The sequence below is a fragment of the Pristiophorus japonicus genome, chromosome 9 (assembly GCF_044704955.1).
Source record: "Pristiophorus japonicus isolate sPriJap1 chromosome 9, sPriJap1.hap1, whole genome shotgun sequence".
Classification (NCBI taxonomy): Eukaryota; Metazoa; Chordata; class Chondrichthyes; family Pristiophoridae; genus Pristiophorus; species Pristiophorus japonicus.
In genome coordinates this window covers 37,783,458-37,811,399 of record NC_091985.1, presented here as the reverse complement: position 1 = coordinate 37,811,399, position 27,942 = coordinate 37,783,458, and the positions used below count along the sequence as shown (strand labels likewise).

At 41.8% G+C, this 27,942-nt stretch overlaps 1 protein-coding gene across 4 annotated transcripts in view; it reads left to right on the top strand.

Moving 5' to 3' along the window:
* Window positions 1-290: 290 nt before the first annotated feature.
* heatr1 (HEAT repeat containing 1) overlaps window positions 291-27,942 on the top strand; it is a 115,223-nt gene continuing 87,571 nt past the window's right edge. For 2 of the 4 annotated variants that reach the window (XM_070889298.1, XM_070889297.1), the window contains exons 1-13: window positions 291-376; window positions 5,182-5,327; window positions 10,782-10,998; window positions 11,341-11,482; window positions 12,662-12,763; window positions 13,369-13,509; window positions 13,884-14,095; window positions 18,343-18,467; window positions 19,394-19,508; window positions 24,156-24,263; window positions 24,804-24,921; window positions 26,558-26,665; window positions 27,499-27,594. In XM_070889298.1, the coding sequence (XP_070745399.1) occupies window positions 5,186-5,327; window positions 10,782-10,998; window positions 11,341-11,482; window positions 12,662-12,763; window positions 13,369-13,509; window positions 13,884-14,095; window positions 18,343-18,467; window positions 19,394-19,508; window positions 24,156-24,263; window positions 24,804-24,921; window positions 26,558-26,665; window positions 27,499-27,594 (1,626 nt within the window). In that variant the 5' untranslated portion in view covers window positions 291-376; window positions 5,182-5,185. Of the gene's footprint in view, window positions 377-5,181; window positions 5,328-8,417; window positions 8,517-8,589; window positions 8,794-8,927; window positions 8,971-10,781; window positions 10,999-11,340; window positions 11,483-12,661; window positions 12,764-13,368; window positions 13,510-13,883; window positions 14,096-18,342; window positions 18,468-19,393; window positions 19,509-24,155; window positions 24,264-24,803; window positions 24,922-26,557; window positions 26,666-27,498; window positions 27,595-27,942 lie in introns of those variants that run through there. The other 2 variants (XM_070889300.1, XM_070889301.1) reach the window with 2 other exon arrangements.

Genomic DNA, 27,942 nt, shown 5'->3' with positions numbered 1-27,942 from the left:
CTACACAAAAGAGACAAAAAAATGTTTTCAGTGCTGTCAAAGCGCTGAGCAATGATATTGGCAACAAATGGAACGGCAAATGGCAACTTTCATTGTCACTGTTGCAACGTCAGTTGGGGCTCCGGCAGCCGCACCGTCCCTTCCAGCCGCAAGGGGCGCTGTGAGCGGCGGATAACCGCAACACTCCTCCCATCCGCAGGGAGCGCTGTGAGCGGCGGATAACCGCAACACTCCTCCCATCCGCAGGGGGCGCTGTGAGCGACGGGCAGCCGCAAGCTGAGAGCGGTGAGGTTCCGCTTCCGGTTCAGGGACGAGGTGCGGGTTGCCATGTGGGGAGATTGAGGCTTGAAACGTTTTGTTGAAAAACAATTCCGAGGTAAGTTTAATAAAATTCACAGAGGGAGCGGCTCAGGAACAGTAACTCACACTTTAAAGTGCATCTGTTTAATTTTTGCAGGTTTTATTGCACTGAACAGGTAACTGGTGCAGTTTCACATTTTGGAATGGCACAAATTACCTGCAGACAGTCAGTTACCATGGTTTTATTATTTAACGGATCATCTCAACTGGTCTTTGTCAGGTTTTTTTAAAAGCACTTAGGTGCTTATGAAAGTGGCTTATTGACAAAAGAGGCATTGGTCTCATCACATTCTGGCTGCCAACACTGGGGAAATGTTAATTGTGAAGTTTGTAGGATCAAAAACACTGTCGAACACATGGTCAGGTGGAGCTGAGTGCCATTTCAAAGTGAGATGAACCAAAATAGGTGATACTTTTGAACTGAAACGAGTGAGTCTTTCTCCAACTGAACGAGAGTTAATGGGTCAGAGCACATGATATCCCTAAGTTCTTTCCACCTGTTTGGTTTTGGACTGTGCTATCTGACAAAATGTATCAAATGTAAAACTTTCTGTGGAATTGCATGTCTGATTCTGGTGACCTCTTTGCATCTGGATGATAACAAGGCACCTACTGACATTCTGAGATGGTATGGCCTGCAGTCAGCTGGTGCAGATTTAGAATTTGGTGCATGTATTGCTTTTAATGCCACCTTGGTTGCATATTTGAAGCAAATGTGGTATTGTAGTTCCTACAGAGTCAGAAAGTTTGAACTGGGCCAAAAGTCACCACTTTTGTGGCACAGAGTGCTAAAGTTGACCATTTTAAGTGGAAGGGTGATGTTTTAGAGTAAAAATTAAATTGCAAATGCTTGAAATCTGAAATAAACAAAAATTGCTGGAAATACATAGATCAGTCTGTATTTGTAACAACTAACATTTCAGGTGTATACTCTTCATCAGGCAAGTTCGTTAGGTTCCACATGTATGCTGGCAACCCACTGCTCTTGTCTCTGATGTTTCATGCTGCTTGCCCGACATCCAGTTCAGGATGAGCAGAAATTCCCTCCAATTTAAATATTAGTAGGATCGAAGCCATTGCCTTCGGACCTTGCCACAAACTCCGTACCCTAGCCACCGACTCCATCTCTCTGCCTGGCCACTATCTGAGGTTGAACCAGACTGATCGCAAGCTTTCCCTGAGATGTGCTTCCGACCACACATCCACTTCCATCATCAAGACTGCCTACTTCCACCTCCATAACATTGCCTGTCTCTGCCTCCGCCTCAACTTATCTGCTACTGAAACCCTCCTCCATGCCTTTGTTAGACTTCACTATTCTAATGCTCTCCTGGCCAGCCTCCCATCTTCTACTCTACATAAGCTTGAACTTATCCAAAACTCTACTTCCCGCGTCGGAACTCGCACCAAGTCCCGTTCACAAATTTCCCCTATGCTTGCTGATCTGCATTGGTTCCCAGACCAGCAACGTCTCGATTTTAAAATTTTCCTCCTTGTTTTCAAGTCCCTCCATGGCCTCGCCCCTCCCTATGTCTGTAACCTCCTCCAACACTCTGGCCTCATGCGCATCTTCAATTTTAATCATTCTGTGCCTTCAGTGCCCAGGCTTAGACTCTGGAATTTCCTCCTTAAGTCTCTCCTCTTCGCTACCCCTCTCTTCTCCTTTAAGATGTTCTTTAAAACATGCTTTTTGAACAAGCTTTTGGTTACCTGTCGTAATATCTCCTTTATGTGGCTTGGTGCCAAATTTTGATAACTTTCCTGTGAAGCACCTTGGATGTTTTTTTTTACCATGTTAAAGGCGCTATATAAATGCAAGTTGTATACACCTGTAAAGAAAATGGAAATAGCTTTGATCTGAAGTTAATTAGTCACTTTCGATCAAAATGCTGCAGAGTGTCAAGGAGAAAAATACGATGGTTAATAAACTTGCAGGAGGCAAAAGACATTTGGGGAGAGAGTTGAAGTGACATTTCACCAGGACATCAGATTATACTTGCAAACAGAATGGAAATATTTGACAAAGCGTTCACTAATCTGCATATAGTTTCCATGTCAAGGAGACTACATGGTAAGAGTGAGTGCAGCATACTCAGTTCCAGTAAATATATAGAATAAGTGTTTGGAGCTCTGGACAATGGTGTGGAAAAGGACATAAATGAACAAGGAGGAGTAGCTGGACAACTGGGTGGTAGAAGAATGAACAAGGGTAGCTGTGAGGGAATGGGCCTTCCAGAACTGGAGAGGGAAAGGTAGGTTGGTGGGTGATGGAAATAGTGGAATACGATAGAGGCCAGTGGGTTGAGGACAAGGGTCGCCTGTTATAAGGGCAAAGGGAAAGAATAAGGCCCGAGAAACAGAGCAAACACGGTCAAGGGTCCTGTCAACTACTTATGTTTCAAAAAAGGACATCTGGTGTCCAAAATGCAGTTATCAGCACATGTATGTCAAACTGAGAAACTGGGAAGAAGGAATAGAGTCTTTACTAGAAGTGGGATGGCAAGATACATACCCCCAGGGAGTTGCGGAAGTCTGTTGGTTTGTAATTGATGCCCGTGGAAAGTGCATTGGCGGGGATGGTGATGGAGAGGTCTACAAATGAAAGGTTATAATCAGAAATGGGCCAAGTGAAGATGAGGGTTGGATGGAAGTTGAAAGCATAGTTAATTTTCATGATCAGAGCAAAAGCTGGAATCTTTACCAACAAGGTCATCACAGAAGTGGTCAGGGAGGACCTGAGTAGGATTTGTGTGGGGGTAGGGAAATTCCACATGTCTTACAAAAAGTTTAGGATCTATAAAAATGTCTTTTACTAGAAGCAAGTGAGTGTTTTTTTTAAGTTGTTATATGGGAGAACAATTTCAGCCGGGTGGAAGAGTGATGGTGGATGGGCAATATTCATGCTAAGCTACGCTGCCGCGCAGTACTGGGAAAAATCCCGCACAAGTCGCTCACCGGCTTTTCTATTGTAAATAACGCGCATGCGTAGAGATTTAAAGGAACCGCGCATTAATGGAAACAGGCCACACCGGGAACAGGCAGCTTTTAGGGAACATTGTGGATGGGGAAAATTGAATCACAATTCAAGAAAGAAGCAGAGGGCCCAGAGACCATCCAGACGAGGGATGGAGGCGGAGAAGGAAACAAGTAAAGCAAATACACTGGCTACACAATTACTTGTGGCGTTTTTTTGTAGTAGATAGAAGGGCTGGAGGTTTTTTCTGGACTGGTCAGGGAGGCTGGGCCTGATAGCTGCCTTCATCCACATCTATCTGTCCAAGCAGAGATGTACATTTGGATAATATTCAACTGAACGTTTTGGGATTTGCTAATCCCTCAGGCAGGCTCGGTGTTACAGTAACCCAAATCAGACTGCAATGAATGCATTGCAGATTGCCATAGGTGTACTAATGTAACACCCCGCTGGAGTGGAGCTAAACGACAGAGCCAGTGGGAAGCTGTTCAACCTTCGCCGTCTCCAGGCCAGGTCCAAGACCACTCCAACCTCTGTCGTCGAGCTACAGTCTGCAGACGATGCCTGCGTCTGTGCACACACACGGGCTGAACTCCAGGACATAGTCGACGTATTTACCGAGGCGTATGAAAGCAATCGGCCTTACGCTAAACATTAGTAAGACAAAGGTCCTCCACCAGCCTGTCCTCGCCGCACAGCACTGCCCCCCAAACATCAAGATCCATGGCGTGGCCCTGGACAACGTGGACCACTTCCCCTATCTCGGGAGCCTCCTATCTATCAACAAGAGCAGGCATTGATGATGAGATCCAACACTGCCTCCAGTGCGCCAGTGCAACCTTCGGCCGCCTGAGAAAAAGAGTGAAGATCAGTCCCTCAAAACTACCACCAAGCTCATGCTCTGCAAGGCTGTAGTAATACCCGCCCTCCTGTATGGTAGACACCTCAAGTTGCTGGAGAAATACCACCAGCGATGTCTCCGCAAGATCCTGCAAATCCCTTGGGAGGACAGACGCACAAACATTAGCGTCCTCGTCCAGGCCAAAATCCTCATGCTAAGAGTGGAAGCAAGTCTTCCTCATTCCGAGGAACTGCCTATGATGATGACTAATATAACACGAATAGATCGTGTTTTCACATATATTTACATAGAAAATCTTCATTTGATGCTTTTTTATCATGACGGGTGTTCCCTTACACTTTGCAAACAGGCTCCTGCACCAGCGTTGAGGATAATACTGTCATAGTCTGAGAGTACGCTGTCGTACCGACTGCAAATTCTGCCCCATTGAAACAGTGACTGGTATTTGTTTTAAAATACTGACAGACCTGCTGTGTGTTTCCACTATTTTGCTTTTGTTAAAATGTATAGGCTTTAAAAATGTTTGCATGTATTTTATTTTTGTATTTCACCAAAAATTGTAAATATTTACAAAAATGTGAGCACAATAAACAAAATAAAGTGTAGGGGAGTCTGTAACATATAATACTGTAACTTTAGCTTTCCCCTGGATGGTTTATCAATTTAGTTCTGGATAACTTGTCTCTGCTGATTCTTCAAACCCATGCAGAACCATCAATTAACTACTTATGATAAATTTCTGAAAAAGTGTTGTGCAGCAAAACATCTTTTCAAGAAAACTAGTTAAATCTGATGAAAGTACTTCAAAGTAGAACTGTCACTTTACACTACATGGTGCAATTTATAATTAAAAAAAGGGTTATTTGAAATGTCATTATTCAGCAAGGTTCTTGCCAGCGTTTAAATGTGTTTTATTAAAAGTTAAGTTGCCTGACCTGGAAAATGTTGTGCATTCATTACTTTTTTCTCTTTTTTTTGGTGGAAGCAAAATGACCTCTTTAGCCTATCAGTTGAAACGCTTGGCTCTCCCCCAGAATGATCCAAGTCTCCTGTCTCGCAGAGAAACAGCGTCGTTGTTGTTTGATTGTAAGGAAGCTGCTGCTATCGACAGAGACACTTTCTTTGCCATAGGTAAGTGATGAATCCATTCTGCATTTCCATACCTCAACAACTTTTCCCTGTGAGTTGTTACTGCCTGCCACAGATAGGTGCTTGCATCTGCCAGGTTTCTACAACACCACTGCAGAGTCTTTTGCAGACTTTGTATATCTTAGGATATCTAGTTTATCGTATTTTATTCCCATTTTAGTTGTCCCACTCAATCACATTTTGGAGTTTAGCTTACTTGGAGTATTCACGTGCATACTCAACAGCATAATTTTAAAATGTTTTTCCTGAACAGAGATATCGTGCGGCAATTAATTATTTTTAATTTATCCTTTTATCGCTTTGTCATTCAAAAAATGTTCTGGTCCTTACTGATGCTGATTGCCTGATAATCTTAAGAATATTGTGATCATTGCTCACTAAAGGTTCCACTACTTCTCTTATCATGGATGCCGTCCAGATCACTTGGAAGAACTAGATCTAGATATGAATTACCTCTACTTGGGTCCATGACATGTTGGGTTAAAAAGCAATCCTGCACCTCGTTCAGAATGTCTGATTGTGTTGCATCACTTCCATTAAAGAGTTCCCAGTTTATATTGGCTAAATTGAAGTTGCCCATTATTACATTATTGTATTTACATACTGTTCTTGCTTCATCATGTACAGTATGTTACCATCCTTATCCTGCCCAAGGGTACTGTGGAGCATCTGAATTATTAATTCTGTCCTCCAACTGCTTGTTAGCTGAAACCAGACTACAGGTTGTACCTCTCCAGTCCGGGGAAACATCCATGGTTCGGCATTAGTTGGGCCTGAGGGAATGGCGGGTTTATTTTTTTTAAAGTTTTCTTCGGCTGCAATGGCTGCCATCAATGTGTTCAGCGATCGGCTTGGAGCGGCGGTCGGTCGGTGCGTGCGTGCTGAGGGAACCGCAGTGTGCCAGCACGCACTCACACAGACACACAAGCCAGGCACTGTCCACCAGTACCGGTAAGCGAGACCTCCCATGGTTTGGAAAATTCTCTGTTCCGGCTCTGGTCAGGTCCCAAGGGTGCTGGACTGGAGAGGTATAACTGTACTTTATTTACTCTCTTTGTCTGCAGTATCAAGTAACCTTCCTTAATTTCCAGATTCTTCTGAACGTATATAAAATTACTCCTCCTAGGACGTCTCTCCTATCTTTTTGGAACAATCAGTACTGCTACGTATTGAATTCATTTTCACCTTCTATGTCCCTTTGTGCTTGTTTGGTTTCCTTCTTGCCTTGTTATTCTTGCCCCTCTCCTTGCCCACCATCCAAGCTCTTGTTTAAAGTCCTAGTTTTTGCCCCCCCCTCCCACATATAGTTTTAATGAATCTCAGTTCCAATCTCTATACTGACAGTTAATCCCGCCATGTTGACCTACCAATCCAATTGGCCTGAAAATATCTCAGTTATCAAAAACTCCCAAGACCTTGGGTCAGTACCAACTGGCAAGCCATTCATTGGCTTATATATTTCTGTTTGTGACAGGGCCTCTCTCGCAGTGGGCAGCTTATCACAAAATCATGGGCAATGTCCCTATGACTTTCCAATAAGCCAGCCATTGTGTGTGAGTCCCAAACACCGGCATGGGGCCGAGAAAAGTTTTACCTTCTGTCATTTTCCAGAGGGCACAGCCTTTCTCTCTCACTTTACATACAAGTTTACAATTGAGAGCTCTGACTGCTTCTTTCCGGTGTCATTAATTTGCACATGGACTACCACTCCTCTGGTCTGCAATACCCCATCCACCCTTTGCTCAATATCCACAACCAAATTCCGCAGCAGATCACCTTCCTCTTTGGGAGCACAGCTTTTTTCCCAGTTCCACTCAAACTGCTCGGACATTTTCTCAATTTCTCCTTCTTCCTAATACTCTCTCTATATCATCCAGTCACTGATAGCAATTTGACAATTATTTCTTCTGTTGGATTGGTTTTGGAAGAGGTTTATTAAGTGAGTGTGCACGCATGCAGATGTTATGGCGTGAACAAGAGTTCTTTTCATTAATTATGTTTACAGTATGAGGGTGATCTAGATTGGGCCTTCAGAATAACCTTTTGGATTGCTGATAATCCATTTCTGATGCATTAAAGCTCAAATCCTTCCCTAAAATTGCTTAGCTTGTAGTCCAAGCTTTAAATATACAACTTTTTAAAAAAGTAGTTCAAGTATCGATACCATTTTTAAATACTAAACTGCTAACTGATTGTCGTTCTTTCCCCAACTACTTGTGTCGATTCTCCTGCTCCTGTGGTTTTATTTAAATGCTGGTTATTGATGATCTCCTGGGATGAAAAGCGGCAAGTAGAGATTCTGAGGCTTGTGGTGTGGAAGAGAGCTAAAGTGACAGAAGCTAAAGCATCCTGGGTTAATGACTATGGGCCCAAGTTCCCCCCACACCGCCCGCCCCCCCCCCCCCCCCCGCAACTTAAAACGGTGTGCCGACTTTGTAGAATTAAAAACCGCACCGAAAACTTACCTCGTTACTCTCCCCGCTCCTGGACCCTTGCAGACCCTTGGTGTGGCGCAGCACAAGCTGTGGCGGGCGGAGCTAGGGCTGTGCTGGATCAACACAGCCGGCAGGGGGCAGAGCTCGTGCCTAGCATGTTTGTGAGTGCTGGCAACATTGCACATGCGCATTGGAACGTGCGCGCATGCGCAATGGGTCAGTCACATTGGCAATCAACCGTTTTTAAAGGTAAAGCCTGCTCAGTGATTTTTGGGTGCCTGAAGGAGTGGAAAGACTTCTCATTAATTTTTCGTGCCTGAAGGAGTGCTGTTAGCAGTATTGTGGAAGAAATCAGCTGCTGGAATCAGTGAATGCTCGGTGTTGCTGCTAAACTTCCAGAAGGAGTGCTGCATAGGTGCATGCAAAGTAAGGACTTTGTGTTTTGAAAAATCACTGAGTGTCAATTCAATACAGCAATGCAACAGTGTGCACCAAGAACGAAGAATTTCTTGCATGACAAAGTGGCGATACGAGTTAATGTCATTGAGAACAGATGGCAGGACCTGGATACCAGCAACAGAGGTCACACAACAGAGGTGCAACAACCGAGGTCACACCCAAAGAAATGAAGAAATGCTGGAACTTAGTTGCAGAAGATTACTGTGCAGTGGTGAATACCAAGAGATCTGGAAGCCAGTGTAAAATGAAATCGCAGGACCTTGGTCAAGTAGTTAGTGTAAGTAATATTTTCATTTTTCAATGGAATTGCAATTGTAAATGTGACCATCTGTATATGTCCCACCCAACAGAATGACACCCTCTCTAAAAAGTTACATTTTCAACTTTGCAGAAGAAATTGGCCCACAACAAAAGGGAAAGAACTTGAACAGAAGGAGGCATGCCAAATCTGCACCAACTGACAACCTTGGAACGGAGGGTCGCTGCTTTGATGAGTCGTACCTGGAGAAAAACAATCAGTACTGCACAAGCTGGGCCCACACGTGAGGGAGAGGGTAAGCCCTGAAAATACATCATGGCCCTTCAAATCAACCTGCTGCCTGGCCTGCTACGCGTGAGCCTACTCATGCCACCCATCCTGCTCCCTCCTGTGCTGCTAACCATTTGACTGTTCTGTTATATTTTGCAGAACATGATGCTAATCCTGAAGATCCAGAAGAAGATTCAGATGCGTACGATCCAGACCAAGGCCGGGGGTGGGGAGGGAGGAGGGAAGATTGTTGATCTTAATATAGATCAGTCCATAATACAGGACCTCACTTTGCCAGACACTTCATGAATTCTGGTCCGACATTCCATGGTTTCACAGGTTCCGAGGTTGCGGATCCCAGCGGTGGTGGTGGAATGCAGCTTGGAACACCCAGTTCCCCACCATCTCAGCCTGCGCCTCGCACTGGAGGGCTGTTGCGAGGCAGACCCAGGGCGAGGGGAAGGAGAATCCGACCAGGCTCTCCTGAGATGCAGCGTGCAACAGATGTGCTATGGCATTGGGTGTGGAAACCAATGGCCTTACCCGATCACTCGTAGACACCATCAGTTGGGTGGGTGATGAGGTAACGGGACTGTCGGGAGAAATAGCAGCAATGACAAAGGAACTGAAGGCGGGAATGTCAGAGGCAATGCAAACGACAACACAGGCCGTCAAGGAGGGCATGCAAATGATGGCACCAACCATCAGGGAGGGCCTGTGTGAGGTAGCTGCTGCAATAAAGGCACACAGCCAATCAAATGCCACTCCCACTGCAATCCCCGCACCAGCCTCTGTAGTGACCCAAGCTGGCCACCCCCCAGCCACCATCTCCATGAGGAAGTGCACATTCACCGAGATGTGGATGAGAGATGGGTGCAGCCTTTCTTGGCTGCAGTTGTTGTTGATACAATTGTAACTGTTTTAAATTGAAATTGTTTAGTAAGTTTTGTAACTTTACAACTTTAAGTGATCTGAGTTTTTAAATGATAAAGAGTCATATTAAAGTAATGTTTGATACAAGAATTATTTTATTGCACTAAAGTGAAGTACATTGTAAACTTTTCAATAAAATATATATTACATTAAAACTGAATCATATTCCATTAGCACCACACAACATTTAGGAACAACTGCAAAAAATAAACATCCCTTGCCCCTTTAGTCATGCGTGCCTTCCACCCCTCGCCCTGATCGAAGGGCTTGTCGTTGCGTGTGTCGTGCCCTGGAGGGGCTTTCCTGCTGCTTGTTGCGAGCCACCCGCCCCTAGCCCTGACCGAAGGGCTTGCGGTGCGTGCTGCAGTCAGCGAGATGGGACTTTATATTTTTTAATAATTGATTTATTTTTAATTTATTATTGATGGTTTTTATGCTTCTTTAATGTTGTTGTGAAGGTATTTAGTGCTTTGCAAAATCCTCTCACTTCCCTCCTTCCGACACCCCCCCCCCCCCCCCAAATCTCTGGCTACCTGCGCTGATTTCTTAATTCATCACAAGGTTTTTCTGAGCGGATACAAGTGTCCACATACACTGGCCTAAGTTAGTTTGGAGTAACTTTTAGCTGGCTAAACTTGCTTAAATGGCCAAAACAGGCATAAGTGGCTGGTAACGCCCCCTTTTGGGGAAAAAAACCTAACTAACTCACTTACACTGGAGCAAATTAAATGGGGAGAATCGCGATTTTTAAGTTACTCCAAAAAAAAATCTAGTTGCTCCAAAAAAAAACAGAGCAACAAACTCCTGGGGAAACTTGGGCCCTATATCTCTAGTGATAGTAATTCATTTCCCTGATACTATTGGGGTTAGTAATTCCCCGAGTCTACTTCCTTCAATTATGTAGTTGCCATCCTTTGTTTGTTTAAACCAATTTTATTTAAAAGGAGAGAGAACACCGCATGAAAGGGTGATGGATTTTACGAAAATTAGTAATACTTTTTTTAAAATAGGAGGTCCTAATGGCATAACACCCTCCTTTACATTGCTCTGTTATTAACACTCTTTTCTACAATTACATAGGATGTACTGGTCTAGAGGAACTTATTGGAATTGATCCATCTTTTGAAGAATTTCAGTCAACACTCTTCAGTGAAGCTTCCAAAGGCCTGGAGCGTAGTGTTCAAACTAAAGAAGTGAATGCCCAGCTCAATATGAATATATTGGTTTTTCTCACACGTTTGTCTCCATACTTCATGTTAAAGCCAGCCCAGAAATGCCTTGAATGGCTTATTCACAGGTAACTTGACTCTCATGATGCACCAATGATTTATAATTTAGAAAACAATTGATTTTTTTCTGAGATGAACAGATTTGAACCTTTTAAAACTTTGAGTGTCCATGTTCTTAATCAAAGTGACCTCTCACCAACCTATACCTTGCTCTCACCGATCAAACCTAGCTAATCACAATTTTTTATTCTGCAGTAACAAATGTAAGCAAAGAATTAGTAGTTTTATCAAAGCAGATGAAACATTTTGCTGAATAATACACGTTGTGATCATAACCCATATTGTTGTTTAAGAATAATAAGAGCAATGTGATCTTCAGGGCTTTAACTTGTATGTACTTGTCTCACCAGGTTCCACATCCATCTCTATAATCAGGACAGTTTGATTGGCTGCATTCTTCCCTATCATGAGACAAAAGTGTTTGTGAGAGCCATTCAGCTTCTTAAACTCAGTGACCCAACTCATGCCTGGCACTGGCTGGAGCCCATACAGGTAGATAATGTTCAAAATTTAACTTGGAAGTGAATTTAACTTGTAGTGAAAATCACTGAATGCATTCGGACCAGTCTGTAATTTTCTTGACTGTAAAAATTGCTTTTTAATTGGCTGAAAGTTTCCACTATCCAGTTTGTAAATTCTACAAGAGTGTGGCTGATGGCAATTGACCATCTTTCGGCTTTCAGGGCAGACTCCTCGAGTCAGATATTTTATCAATGTAGCTCGCATGGGTTAATGGGGACATATTGAGACAGTGATTAATTCCCCGTGTGCGTTGTTAGTATTGATGATCCAATAAATGGTCAGCATTGAAATTATTACTGAAAAGCCCCTCAATCCTACATCCCCATTAATAACTCTTAGCTGTAATTACTGGTTTGAGATCACTGTAACCATTTAGCCTCAATCTCAGCCACTCTTGGTGCTGAAAGATGTGTAAGTGACATTTATGAGTCAGTTGATTTAGTTGGAAATAATGCAGGAAGGGGGAAAAAAGAATTGATTATTCTTGGGGGCATATAGCACCTGATGGAACATGAGCTGTTCTTTTAAAAGAAAGACTTGCATTTATATAGCGCCTTTCATAACACCAGGACATCCCAAATTGCTTTACAGCCAATGAAGTACTTTTGAAGTGTGGTTACTGTTGTAATGTCGGAAACGCAGCAGCCAATTTGCATACAACAAGCTCCTACAAACAGCAATGTGATACTGACCAAATTCTCTGTTTTAGTGTTGATTGAGGGATAATATTGGCTAGGACACCGGGGATAACTCTCCTGCTCTTCTTCGAAATAATGCCATGGGATCTTTTACGTCCACTAGAGAGAGCAGATGTTGGTTTAACGTCTCATCCGAAGCATTGCACCTCCAACAGTGCAACATTCCTTCAGTACTACACTGGAGTGCCAGCCTAGATTTTTGCACTTAAGTCTCTGGAGCGGGTCCTGAATCCACAACCTTCTAACTCGGGCGAATGCTACCCACTGACCCATGGCTTTAGAGAGGTATGGTGTGAGATGAGATACAAGGTGGTATCTAAATGAGAAAAGAAGGGGCCCGCTAGGAGATACAGTAATTGTACTGAATCAGTAATTGTAGACTTGGTTGACGTAGTTGCAGTTATTGAAAACTACCATTCAAATAAGTTGCATTTTTCCATTGTCTGTACAGAAACCTGGTGTCCCATTGGCAAGAAGCACATTAATCACACATTGTTACAAAGATCTGAACTTTATGGATTTTATCTGTAGTCTGGTAACCAAGACTGTCAAGGTTTGTACATTCGAAACAAATTCAGATTTAAAACTTTTAGCTGCACCAGTAATGTAATTTGAATTTTCCTTTAACAGTTTTTCACAAATACTATGCTTAAAATTTAAGTTTGTTTAAAAGCGTATTGTAAAACTACCATTGTAGATCTGGTACAAAGGATCCCTAAAGGCACTGCAAGGTGTGGTACTGAATCATGCAGACTGGGAATCTCCATGGTTCAATGCCTGAATTGCACTGCTGATCTCACTTGGTGATACCTGTAGTGAAGATGCTACTGCTGGTCTCTGTGTCCCAAGGCCAGGGAGGTATAAAAGCAGCCACAGTTGCCACTCCTGATTGCTATCTGTGCTGGAAAATGCATGTACATTTAGGTCAGCGAGCACAGGATATGGCTCGCGTGATATGTCCTGCATGGTTGAATAGCCTGGCTATTCACAGTCTGGGCTCACACGAAGAATGGCGACTTGCCAAAATATGGGAGTGTTAAAAACACTCGTAGACTCATACCACAACCGTCAGGAGGAATATGGTGAAAATTTGGACATCAAAAAGATAACAATTCTGATATGATGTACTTCTAACTATCAATTTCACCTTTTTTTTAGGCATTTGCAGATTATCCTGGCAACACAGCACAATTGAGGGTTCTGTTTTCTTTTTATGCATCCACCATTGTGCCAGCATTAAACGCTGCAGAAAAGATAACAGACACCATAATAGCCAAATTGCTTCCATATATCCAGAAGGTAATGAATAGTGTGTGTATATGAAGTTAAAGCATGTGGGGCTCTTTGGTTTGCAGCTTATAATAAATATCCTGAACATAGTTTATTCGATAGTTAAGTCTGCACTATCCTTTGCGTGCAGAAGCTCAAATGCAGGATAGATTGGGGGTGGGTGGCCATTGCTCCTTAATACCCCAGTATAATTCTTCAAGTCTTCTAACAAATCAGGGTCAAGTCGATGAAACAACAGACCCTTGTTGCAATGATCTCTGATTGTATGCTCCCTGTTGGTCACTCATAATTTGAATGACACCCAGTGCTCCCATTTGGATTATGCTGTGCTTGTCATCTGTATTGTGGCATATTGATGTGTAATATGCTTTTCTAATTTGTAGGGACTGAAGTCTTCATTGGCAGATTACAGAGCAGCTACCTACATGATAATCTGTCAGCTTGCTGTGAAAGTTGTCATGGAAAAATCTCTGATAGACACTCTGACTCAGCAGATCAGCAAAGCAGTTGTGAAGATGCCAACTCTGAGACGAGAGGGACTGAGCTGCCTGATTATTTTACTGCAGCACCAAAAGAGGAAAAATATTAGTAAGAAGTAAGTGCAATATTCCCTTTTGTGCTCCGTAGCTTCATTGTAAATGGGAAGTGCCTTGGGACGTTTTACTACGTTAGAGATGCCATATAAATGCAAGTTGTTGTTGTGCTGAACAGTGGCATCTCCATTATCCGCATAACAAACGCCTCCTCCTTCATCAGATAATGGAATTCGTTGGGTAACCGAGCCCCTAAATTGTGGTCTTGCATCTATGCTACATCAATACCCAAGGCATGGGAATGAAGACCAGTTCAATACAGATATTGAACAGTTTTATTCACTAAGAAACTGAGACAAAATACAAATAGCAAAAGCTGCACAGTGAGGCCCTGTCTTGCACAAGCCTTTGTCCAATCAAGATTCTGACTGATATAGTTCTACTGTATTAATTATTATTACTGTTATTCAGAATCATAAATATTTAAGGGGATATTGAGCCTCTCTGGTATTTAGTGGTTTACATTTGCATTAGTATTTTGTTTGAATGGGGAGGACATAGAATATATATACTGCACAGGAACTGGATAATTCCAGAAGCAATACTTGGACATACAATAAAAAGCATATTCTTTTTTGTCAGTTCCCCATCTATTAATGCAAGTAAGGAAATATTCTGGGCCTCCAAGTGTCTAGCTAACAGGAATTACTATAGTGAATCTGTGCATGCTTTGTGGCGCAGATTAGCATCCTCAAATTCAGTGGAATTTGAAAACATTTTAGTGATACAACCTAGTTTGGATTTTACGAGAGAAGACTGGCCAGTGTAAATAATGTCAATATTAATATTTTCACTGTACATTTGTTCATAAGGGTTATACTACGCATCATTTCGTCTTTGAGATGCTATATTCTGTGGAACTATTTTATTTCCACAGCTGGGCATTTAAATCAAGTTCTCACTTTCTAAACTCTTAACCAGTTGTCTTCACTTCACCCTGAAACAAAAAAAATATGCAAAGCAAACTTCCTCAAAGCAACCAGGCTGCGTTGTGGAGCCGAACTAACGTGTCACAACCATTACAAAAGGTGGGTTGCGGTAGCATAGTGGTTATGTCACTGGACTAGTAATCCAGAGAATGAGAGTTCAAATCCCACCATTTAAGAAAAAAAATAGCCAAAACAAAAATGGTGTGCTAATGCCCCTTGGGGAAACCTGCCCGGTCTGGCCTATACCTGACTCCAGTCCCACATCAATATGTTTGACTCTTATTGACCTAAGCAAGCCACTCGGTCGTAGAAAACCGCTACATTGCAACGGTTCAGGAGGAAGGCCCACCCACCATCACCATCTCAAAGGCAACTTGAGATGGACAATAAATGTCGTCCTTGCCAGCGACATCCACGTCCTGGGAATGAATTAAGAAAAAAGTGGATTCGATCTTTTTATGGTCACCTTCCTGTGCCTTTCATTCCATTGTGATTCCTCTTCGTTGGCACAGCAAGTTCTTACCTTCTGATCTATACTAAATGGAGACATAGTCTTTAAATTTCTCTTAATATAAACAGGAAACAGATAAGTGACCCCTCAGATACAATGTTTTGCCATTCAAGCACTTTTTTTAGGAACACCCTTCAGATGAATGTTTTATCTGTTGGGACACTAACATGCATCTATTAGCATACTGTGGAGTGAATGCGTAATAGGGTATGTATTTCTAGCATTTGCTAATGTTAGCAGAAGAAATCAGCATGAGTGTAAAGCAGACTTTCCTACTTTATACTCACTAATTTTGTTTTATCTTTGCTAATGCTAGCACACAGAGGGAAATATACCCCATGGGTCTGCATGCTGTGACCTGCCATAAATGCCCAGGGCACAGTCGTTTGAGACCGCACCACACTGCTATGTTATATTGGTATGCTTGTTTAATCACCTTTGGTTTTGAAAAGCATAAGCAAGTTGCTTAGAGATAAAAGCAAAACCACATCATGTCTTTTTTTTTGACTGTGCTTATACCTGTGTTCCCATTGCTATCTTTATTTTCTTCACTGTGTAATATCTTACTTGTGTAACCTTCTGTGAATGAACCAGAGGTAGATGAATATTTATTTGAAAAGAAGTGAATGTTCAAGCTATTTTATTTCAAAAGTCCACAGTGGAATAAATTAAGGTTCAAAGACACTAATTTACACCAGAAACTGCTGAGTGAAACATAAAAACATAGAAAACAGGCCCTTCGAGCCTGCACCACCATTCAATGAGTTCATGGCTGAACATGCAACTTCAGTACCCCATTCCTGCTTTCTCGCCATACCCCTTGATCCCACATGTAGTCAGGACTACATCTAACTCCTTTTTGAATATATTTAGTGAATTGGCCTCAACAATTTTCTGTGGTAGAGAATTCCACAGGTTCACCACTCTCTGGGTGAAGAAGTTTCTCCTCATCTCGGTCCTAAATGGCTTACCCCGTATCCTTAGACTGTGACCCCTGGTTTTGGACTTCCCCAACATTGGGAACATTCTTCCTGCATCTAACCTGTCTAAACCCGTCAGAATTTTAAATGTTTCTATGAGATCCCCTCTCATTCTTCTGAACTCCAGTGAATACAAGCCCAGTTGATCCAGTCTTTCTTGATAGGTCAGTCCCGCCATCCCGGGAATCAGTCTGGTGAACCTTTGCTGCACTCCCTCAATAGCAAGAATGTCCTTCCTCAAGTTAGGAGACCAAAACTGTACACAATACTCCAGGTGTGGCCTCACCAAGGCCCTGTACAATTGTAGCAACACCTCCCTGCCCCTGTACTCAAATCCCCTTGCTATGAAGGCCAACATGCCATTTGCTTTCTTAACCGCCTGCTGTACCTGCATGCCAACCTTCAATGACCGATGTACCATGACACCCAGGTCTCGTTGCACCTCACCTTTTCCTAATCTGTCACCATTCAGATAATAGTTTGACTCTCTGTTTTTACCACCAAAGTGGATGACCTCACATTTATCCACATTATACTTCATCTGCCATGCATTTGCCCACTCACCTAACCTATCCAAGTCACTCTGCAGCCTCATAGCATCCTCCTTGCAGCTCACCCAACTTAGTGTCATCTGCAAATTTGGAGATACTACATTTAATCCCCTCGTCTAAATCATTAATGTACAATGTAAACAGCTGGGGCCCCAGCACAGAACCTTGCGGTACCCCACTAGTCACTGCCTGCCATTCTGAAAAGTACCCATTTACTCCTACTCTTTGCTTCCTGTCTGCCAACCAGTTCTCAATCCATGTCAGAACATTACCCCCAATCCCATGTGCTTTAACTTTGCACATTAATCTCTTGTGTGGGATCTTGTCGAAAGCCTTCTGAAAGTCCAAATACACCACATCAACTGGTTCTCCCTTGTCCACTCTACCGGAATGGGCCTTTCTGTCAAATCCTAACTGGCTGATGACACCAGCTAAATCATTGTTACACAGGCGAATTGAAAACAATATATATATTTGAATTGAAAGTTTCACACGTGAACTGTGATCAAGGTGACTGACGCTAATGGAGCAAGAATTATGTTAGTTTGATGTGGCATTGGAATATTTCTGTGGTTAGAATTCCAATCTTGGAAAACGTTTTATACTCGATGGTTCTGACCACCATGCTTGCCGTCGCAATCTCTTTTCAGTATTCTGAAATAGGATGCAAATAAGGTAGTTTATGGGCAGTGATTTATGGTAATAGATATATTTGAAAACTATTGCCCTGAAGTATCCTGTGAGTAAAAATAATGCATGTGTTAGAGCTGTCCAAATTGCAAAAATCCATGAGAAACGTCAATACTGTTCAAGCTGTTTCACAATAAAGTTATTTCAATCACTAACTCCACATACCTTCATAAATTAAAGGCATTCTGAATACCGTTGTGTTCAGACGATATAGAAAGTTACCCATTGTCAGATTCTCCATTTTAAAGTGTCACTGAAGGTTTCATAACATTATTTACTTGAATGAAGATTGTATCCTGCAGAAACTGGTATTTATCCTTTTTTTGAAAAAAAAAATCCGAATGCGTACCATCTTTTCCGTATAACAATTCAGTTTTCTGGTGGTTATTTGGGCAACTTTCTCTTTCTCCTTCAGATGGTTACTCATCTGCTTTGTATTTTTTGTTTGTATTCCACATTTCCAGCAACTGCTTTTTCTTACCTCTGGTCACTGAAGTGATGCTTGTCTGTTATCTGCTTTAATTGATTGGAAGGAGGAGATGCAGTGATGGAAATAATTGTCTGATAATTGTTTTGTTTATTTTGCAGAACCTTTACTCATCTCTGTAATATCCCTGGCCTTGTTACAATTCTCCAAGAGATTGACGCTCAGTATAAAGTTTCTCCTCTGCTCCAGTATTTTCTCCCCAATCTGATCCATTCCATTATCGCAGGTAGTGTTCTGATTTTTCTTCTTTTTAATAAATCCACTCTTGTATGCATGCATGCACGCGCGCGCACTCTTCTCCTTTTCTGCCTGCACCCATGCTATTAATACACTTAAGTAAATGCAGTTAGTAAATCCATTGAACTTCTTTTTGGTGGCTCTGTCTGCTAATTTTAACAAGTTTACCCTTGATTTAATAGAATGGAAGACTTTATATAGCATCTTATCGTGACTCTCAAACGTCTCAAAACATTTCACATTCTATGAGTGCAGTGCAGTGATAATTATTCAGGTAAACATGATGGTCATTTTGTGCACAGCACAAAAAGGGGAGGCTGAGCTCCGTTTTCTCAATGCCCACTATCCTGGCAAGGATCGTTTTAATTAGGCAGGCATCAAACCTGGGTCTGTACGGCTTGGTACCATACTGGACGGTACATGAACCAAACAACAAGAGCAGCCTGCATTATTTCTAAACTATTTTGCGGGGAGGGGCTTTTGTGCGCATCAAACTGAGCGATGCCATTTTTTTTTACTCCCAGGTCAGGTGTGCTCAGGTGAGATGCGATGAAGCTTTCTGCTCTGCTGCAACAGTGCACCTTAACTTCATGTTGTGAAGAACTCCCCTGGTGCTGTCTTCATCGTGATATTTCTGTTATCCACAATTATCCTGTGGCCAATCTAAATTAAAGTATTTCAGCTGAATTTGAGAAGATTTTCGCTTTTCACGAGTAGGGACTAAGAACTGGATAAAGAATGCCAAATTCAAATTTAATTTAATAGTCTTACAATCTGGGCTGAATTAGATTCCTGGTGCAGGACAGTGTGCTTAATCCATTTTACCTCTTAAAGTTTTATCAGCTCCGTTTTCCTGTGTAACAGTGACTGATGTAAACTGTTGTGTGACTCGTTTTTATTCCTTTATCTCCCCAGCTGAAATAGCCGAAGAGCAGGAGGAAAGTTCTGGTAGCCAAACCCATGTCCAACTGCTGGAAGCCATACTTCAGAATGTTACACTGGAGAGCAACTTGGAGCAAACTCTAGCCAAGTAATTACCATTTGCAGTGTGCTTCTATATCTTTATAATGGCATTTCTTATGACTGCCATTTACATCAAGACCGTGATCAATTTTATTCTTCCTCAGTGATCAAGTGTTTTACTTCTTTCTATTTGGTTGTTTTCTACTTGTGTTGTATTTTCTTTTTCATCAGTCATATTAGCCAAGAACTTTATCTTCAGTTTTGTTCCTCTCACATATTGGCTGAGAATACAGCTGCTATAACAAAATTCATGCATTTAACAATTCAGAAAAGAAATCTCAAACTTGCATTTCAAACTTGTCATTCCCAACATTATCTGCTATTCCTGCTGATTGTTCATGCATGGCTTTGCACATCACTGCTGGCTTTGGAAACCATCTTGTCCCCTACAGTCCAAGCATAAGAACATAAGAAATAGGAGCAGGAGTAGGCCATACGGCCCCTCGAGCCTGCTCCGCCATTCAATAAGATCATGGTTGATCTGATCATGGACTCAGCTCCACTTCCCTGCCCGCTCCCCATAACCCCTTATCTCCTTTTCGTTTAAGACACTGTCTATTTCTGTCTTAAATTTATTCAATGTCCCAGCTTCCACAACTCTCTGAGGCAGTGAATTCCACAGATTCACAACCCTTTGAGAGAAGAAATTTCTCCTCATCTCAGTTTTAAATGGGCGGCCCCTTATTCTAAGATCATGCCCTCTAGTTCTAGTCTCCCCCATCAGTGGAAACATCCTCTCTGCATCCATCTTGTCAAGCCCCCTCATAACCTTATACGTTTCGATAAGATCACCTCTCATTCTTCTGAATTCCAATGAGTAGAGGCCCAACCTACTCAACCTTTCCTCATAAGTCAACCCGCTCATCCCCGGAATCAACCTAGCGAACCTTCTCTGAACTGCCTCCAAAGCAAGTATGGAAACCAAAACTGCATGCAGTAGTCCAGGTGTGGCCTCACCAATACCCTGTATAGTTGTAGCAAGACTTCCCTGCTTTTATACTCCATCCTCTTTGCAATAAAGGCCAAGATTCCATCACTTCTTGTACTTGCGTACTATCCTTTTGTGTTTCATGCACAGGTTCCGCTGTACTGCAGCTCTTTGCAATCTTTCTCTATTTAAATAATAACTTGCTCTTTGATTTTTTTTTACTGCCAAAGTGCATGACCTCACACTTTCCAACATTATAGTTCATCTGCTAAATTTTTGCCCACTTATGTCCTTTTGCAGATTTGTTGTGTCCTCACCCATGCATTTCCTCCCATCTTTGTATCATCAGCAAACTTGGCTATGTTACACTCAGTCCCTTCTTCCAAGTCGTTAATATAGATTGTAAATAGTTGGAGTCTCAGCACTCCACTAGTTATTATTGCCAACCCGAGAATGAACCATTTATCCCGACTCTGTTTTCTGTTAGTTAGCCAATCCTCTATCCATGCTAATATATTACCCCCAACCCCATGAACTTTTGTGCAGTAACCTTTTATGTGGCACTTTGTCAAATGCCTTCTGGAACTCCAAATATACCACATCCACTGGTTCTCCTTTATCCACCCTGTTCGTTACATCCTCAAAGAATTCCAGCAAATTTGTCAACCATGACTTCCCCTTCATAAATCCATCCCATGCTCCATGTCCCAGTATCACTTTCCATTCCAACTTTGTACCTCGCACTTCACCATAGAATCATAGAATGGTTACAACACGGGAGAAGGCCCGTCGAGGCCGCATCGACTTTCAGCTAGTCCCACTGCCCTGCCCTTTCCCCGTAGCCCTGCAAATTTCTTTCCTTCAGATACTTATCCAACTCCCTTTTGAAAGATAAAATTACGTCTGCCTCCACCACCCTTTCAGGCAGTGGATTTCAGATATTAACCACTTGCTGCATAAAAATTTTTTTTCTTATGTCGCCTTTGGTTCTTTTACTAATCACCTTAAATCTGTGTCCTCTGATTCTCTACCCTCCTGCCAATTGGAACAGCTTCTCTCTACCCTGTCCAGACCCCTCATGATTTTGAACACCTCTATCAAATCTCCACTCAATCTTCTCTGCGCCCAGGAGAACAACCCCAGCTTCTCCAGTCTATCAACGTAACTGAAGTCCCTCATTCCTGAAATCATTCTTGTAAATCTTTTCTTCACCTTCTCCAAGGCCTTCACATCCTTCCTAAAGTGTGGTGCCCAGAATTGGACACAATACTCCAGTTGGGGCCGAACCAGTGTTTTATACAGGTTTATCATAATGTCCACACTTATGCAGCCCAGGATCCCATAAGCCTTTTTAACTGCTTTTTCAACCTGTCCTGCCACCTTCAACAATGTATGCACATATACCCCCACTGTTCGTACACCCACTTGAGGATTGTAACATTTCGTTTATATATTGTCGCCCCATTTTTTCTACCAAAATGTATCACTTCACTGCATTTTCTGCATTAAACTTCATCTGCCAAGCGTTCGCCCATTTTACCAGCCTATGTCTTCCCGAAGTCTATCACTCTCCTCACTGTTCGCGATACTTCCAAGTTTTGTGTCATCTACAAATTTTGAAATTGTACACCCGCGTCCAAGTCATTTATATACATCAAGAAAAGCAGTGGTCCTAGATCCAGTCTGAAAAACAAAAGTTCACCATTGTCACTGTCCCTTTTATTCCATGGGCTTCAATTTTGCTGGCAAGCCTATTATGTGGCACTTTATCGGACACCATTTAGAAATCCATGTACACTACATCAACTGCATTACCCTCATCAACCCTCTCTGTTACCCCTCATCAAAAAACTCGATCAAGTTGATTAAACACGATTTGCCTTTAACGAATCTGTGCGGACTTTCCTTAATTAATCCACACTTATCCAAGTGACAATTTTGTCCCTGATTACTGTTTCTAAAAGCTTCCCCACGACCAAGTATAAACACCTAGCCTTTTTTGAACAATGATGCAACATTTGCAATTCTCCAGACCTCTGGCACCGCCCATGTATCTTTGGAGGATTTATGGCCAGTACCTCTGCGATTTCCGCCCTCAGCATCCGAGGATACATCCCATCCGCTTCTGGTGATTTATCTACTTTAAGTACAGCCAGCCTTTCTAATAACTCTATCAATTTTTATCCTATCAAGTGTCTCCACTGCCTCCTCCTTCACTATGTCTATAGCAGCACCCTTGGTGAAGGCAGATGCAAAGTACTCATTTAGTACCTCAGCCATACCCTCTGCCTTCATGCATAGGTCTCCGTTTTGGTCCCTAATCAGCCCCACCCCTCCTCATACTACCTTTTTACTATTTATATACCTATAGAAGTCTTTTGGATTACCTTTTAATTGGCTGCCATTCTGTTCTAATACTCTCTCCTTGCCCCTCTTATTTGCTTTTTCATGTCTCCTCTGACCTTTCTATATAGCCTGATTCTCAGATGTATTTGCAACCTGACATAGAAACATAGAAAATAGGTGCAGGAGTAGGCCATTTGGCCCTTCGAGCCTGCACCGCCATTTCAAAAGTCCATAGTGGAATAAATTAAAGTTCAAAGACACTAATTTACACCAGAAACTGCTGAGTGAAACATAAAAACATAGAAAACAGGTGCAGGAGTAGGCCATTCGGCCCTTCGAGCCTGCACCACCATTCAATGAGTTCATGGCTGAACATGCAACTTCAGTACCCCATTCCTGCTTTCTCGCCATACCCCTTGATCCCCCATGTAGTCAGGACTACATCTAACTCCTTTTTGAATATATTTAGTGAATTGGCCTCAACAACTTTCTGTGGTAGAGAATTCCACAGGTTCACCACTCTCTGGGTGAAGAAGTTTCTCCTCATCTCGGTCCTAAATGGCTTACCCCTTATCCTTAGACTGTGACCCTGGTTCTGGACTTCCCCAACATCGGGAATATTCTTCCTGCATCTAACCTGTCTAAACCCGTCAGAATTTTAAACGTTTCTATGAGATTCCCTCTCATTCTTCTGAACTCCAGTGTCATACACGCTCTTTTTCTGCTCCATCTTACACTCTGTCTGTTTCCTCATCCAGGGAGCTCTGACTTTAGTTGCCCAACTTTTCTCCCTCGTGGGAATGTACCCTGACTGTACCCGAGCTATTTCATCTTTAAACAATTTCCTACTTCCTCACCATTTTCTCACTTTCCTCCATCGTACCCTAATTTTGCCCAAGTAAAGGTATTTATTTTAAAATCATAAAGGAAATCATAAAAGGAGGATAATTATACTGAGCATAAATGTAAATTGAAGATTTCAAGCCATATTATAGATGAAATTGTTTTAAAATGATATGGAAAACTAATTGGGAGATTCATGGATTGTTGTGTAATTTTTTTAATTTGTGTAGAGCCATGGCAGATCAGCTAGTTCAGAATAAAACCAACTCTTGTTTTGAGTTCGTAAGTGATAGATTACCTGTGTCAAAATCTTTAGAGCAGGTTTGCCATTTGATAAATTTGCTGAATAACGTGTTATTGCAGCTGTTAATCACACATCATCTTCTATAGGGACCTGCAGCGAGCAATCTTTTGGTAGGATTTATCTTGATAAATATTTGGCTGTAGTTCAGCAGAGATTTACTGCTACGGTTCATTTATCTTTATTGTTGAATCAAGTCGTGCTACATCTGAATTGTTTTTTTTCCTGTATTCCAGTGTACTTCTTGAAGAGTACATTTCCCATTGGACAAAGAATATCAACCCTGACAGTCTCACTGCTTTAAATCAGAAAATTGTGCCCTTGGTCAGACTTCTGGAAACAAAGTAAGCTTAGCTTGCAATCCAACTCTGCATGTGCTGAACTGAGGTGAATGAATATACCCACCTTTCAAGAATTCCTGCTTTGAATGTGGCATAGTGACAGAATGTGGTTGGAGCACAGGCCCATAATGCTCTGCTCTGGCGTATTGCTTCAGGAAGACACTGAGTTGAGTCCAAATGCTTTACCCGATTTGGAGGGGAAGTAAATTGGGGACGGTGGCTGCATCAGGTGGAGGGTCACCTCTTCGCCATCCTGTTGTGGCAATGGTGTCTGGCAGCAGATTGCCTGCTTGTCCTACTACATTTGATCAAGTAAATGGGATGAAAAAATAAGTTGGAAAAAGCAAAGGGTTTATATCCTCAAACATTAAAACTTTTTTTGAGTTTTAAGGCCACTGCATTTGTGAGAGATATTAAATGTATTCACCTAAAAACAAATGTAATCTTTTAGAGTTCTTTGTGAAAGTTCCATTTTCCCAATGTATACAGTTGCCTTTCTTTTGTTGCTCCTTATTAAAGATGTTCCTTTCTAATTCTCTGAAGGTATCCTAATGCTTTTGATTTAGCATTGGAAGGATATCAGAAAAAGATTACAAGCCAGAAAGAGCAAGATGTCTTTCACCAGTTTATTTCTCTGTCTTTGAACAGTGCCAAACATCAGGTAAAATGGACTTTAATACCCAGGGGTTCAGAAAGGATTTTTAAAGAAAAAAACAATTTTGCAGTAAATGCCATTGTTGAACTGTCTGTAGCACAATTTAAAGATAAAACTGGATTTAAACAGCTATTTTGTCTCTTGTACATGGGTTCCAATCCATGTCAGACCGATGGAAATATTTCTTAGCCATCTATTTCTCTCGCTCTCCCTATTGCTGTCTGTCATTCACACAGAGTGCACTTTGGGCGATCTCTCAGCACCCAAGTGCAAATTTTCACTAAATTGATCATACTTAGAAACATCTTCCAAGGCAATTTGGTGTGGGAATTGAAAGATTCAACTATTGCAATTGGAGTGTGCAGTTAGTTTGGAGTAGTTGTACATTGTTGGAACAAAGTAGAAGGAAATGTATTCTTCTTGCAGCTCACTTTGCACCTGACCTGGGATTGCTTGATGTTGCAACTGGGTGGCATGCAAGCTCCAAATGCACCAGCTTGCATGTTCTTCTTCCTGTTTATATCCTCACTCTTGTATCAATACTCATTACTCTCACTCATTCCTTCCCAGGACTTCAACATTATGGAACTCATTATCTCCCTTAATATCACCTCCCTCCTACCATCCCAAGTTTTGCATCACCTCACCACTACTTTTTGATTTACAATGCATTCTTTTCAGCCTAATTGGTGTCCTGCACTCTGGATCTTCATCCTTGAGTGTCAGCCTTGGCTCATTGGTAGCACTCTCATCTCTGAGGCAGAAGGTTGTGAGTGAATGCTACACTCCCAGAGATTTTAACAATATAGGCTGATGCTATGTACTGCACTGTCAGAGATAGTGTCTTTCAGATGACAGACTTTGCCTGTTCTTTCAGGTGGAGATAAAAGATCCCAAGCACTATTCAACAAAGAGGAGGGGAGTTCTCCCAGTGTCCTAGCCAACCTTTAACTCTTAAACATTTATCTCATTGTTGCTTGTGGGACCTTGCTGTGCACAAATTGGCTGCCACATTTCCCTACATTTCAACAGTGACTACACTTCAAAAGTACTTAATTGGCTGTTTCTTCTTTCAGTGAAAAATATAAATAGAACTTGTTCAGTTTTCCTGGTCATGGCATTTCTTGTCTTGATAACTTGAGGATGGTATACTAAAATACCTCAGTTCGTTAAGTGACTAGCTGGGCGATGGAGAAGAGGAAGGACCCAGGCTTGATTGTGGCCTGTGTTTAATTCGCTGATCTCAGCCACAGGTACAGTGGCTGAGTAACTCTAATTGGCATCACCGTCCCTGGATTAGGGAAGGGGATGTTGACAAGGATTATTCCTCCAGATTGCATTCAAATCACTTGCTGGAAGAGCATGTGTGTAAACATTGGGTGAGAACATAAGAATTAGGAGCAGGAGCGGGCCATACGGCCCATCAAGCCTGTGAGGACAGAATCGGTTACAGTGTGATGCTCTACTATGGTTGAATAGCCGACCGACACTTAGTTTATAAACTGTCGCGTGAATAAAGTCATTTGAGCATGGAACCTGTGGAACCATGTCCCAGAAAACAGTCAAGGCTTTCATGAGAAGAATGAAAAAAATGTAAATGGACCATTTATTAATTCCTAACAACATTTAATTTTTATTTTAGTTGTTGGCAGATTCTGACACATCACTGTTGCTGGGTCTGAATCACCCACAGCCTATGATCCGAGTATTTGCCGTCGAGCAGTTGAAGGAAATCATTAAAACCTCGCAGGTAGTGTAAAGTTTAATAATCAATTTATTTGAATAGAGTTTTTTTTTTAAATTGGGTAATTCATCTTAAACCTGTAAGATTTTCTAAAGCATAAAAGCTTTGCAAACTAACTCCAGTAGTTCAAATGAATGCCATGAGACCTTGAAATTATTTTAATGTTGGTGGATTTACAATGCAATTAAATATACAAGATGTTACTCAGAAATTGTAACTATCTGAAGTGACTGTAAGTTACTTGTTAGTAAAGTTAGCAAGTTGTTAATGACTGGTTATTATTTATGGCCGAGTACAGATCTGTTGCAGTGGCCCATGAAATGTCTCAGCTCTCTTCAGTTTCAGCAGCCCTGAAGAGCGAGTTGAGCCACAAGACTCAAGAGTGAAGTGAGGCCTTGAAAATAACTGCGACTTGTAGTCACAGATCATTACCATAGAATTCCCCAGGCAAAAGAATATATGTTTAAATGTGACTAAACTGTTTCAATTGAATAGTTCGATTTCTTTTTTTTTTAAATCTTAAATAATACAGCTTTAATAATTGAAATTAATCTCTTAAAATCTTGCAGCACTTCCACGCTGCGCTTTTGTGACTCACCCAAGAGATGAAACTCGAATGCGGATTTGTTTAAAAATTTTGTTTGCAACCTAATGGTGGATTTTATAATTGGGTGTAGCATTTTAGGGTCGTGGTACAAGGCTGTTGGGATGCTTTAAGGTAGTGAAGCAGAATCCTGTGGGCATTGTATTACTAATGGGAGAATTGGAAGTTATTGGCCATTTGGTCACAAAACTACGCATGAATTGCAGTTTATTTATAAACTTCTTTTGTTTCAAAGGAGGGATGTGATGATCTTTTCCTGAAGGAAGCTATTTTGGAACGGTTGAAAGATGACAGACTAGAGGTAGTTGTGGTTGCTCTGCAAGCTCTGGAGGTGAGTTGAGTTTGCTTTCTTTTTTAAAAAAAAGATGATGCCAATGTCGCCTATTATTTTAAATCACAGAAATGAGTAGAGCACAAGGGGCATCTATAGGTTTCCTCTTGGAAGTCACATGCGGGGTTTGTAATCTTGTCTGGGGAGTTGTCATGATGTCATTTTACTGCTGTTGGGTATTATAATTGCAGGGAGCTTGCGGTGAACTACAGCTTTGCATTAGTGGGAGCTAATGCCTCATTTAGTTTTGAACGAATTGCTATTTTATTGTTGGCAGACGTTATACTTTGAGGGTGCTTGCTCTTGTTTTTGGATTACTTCTCACTTAATATGAATTTAACCTGCAGA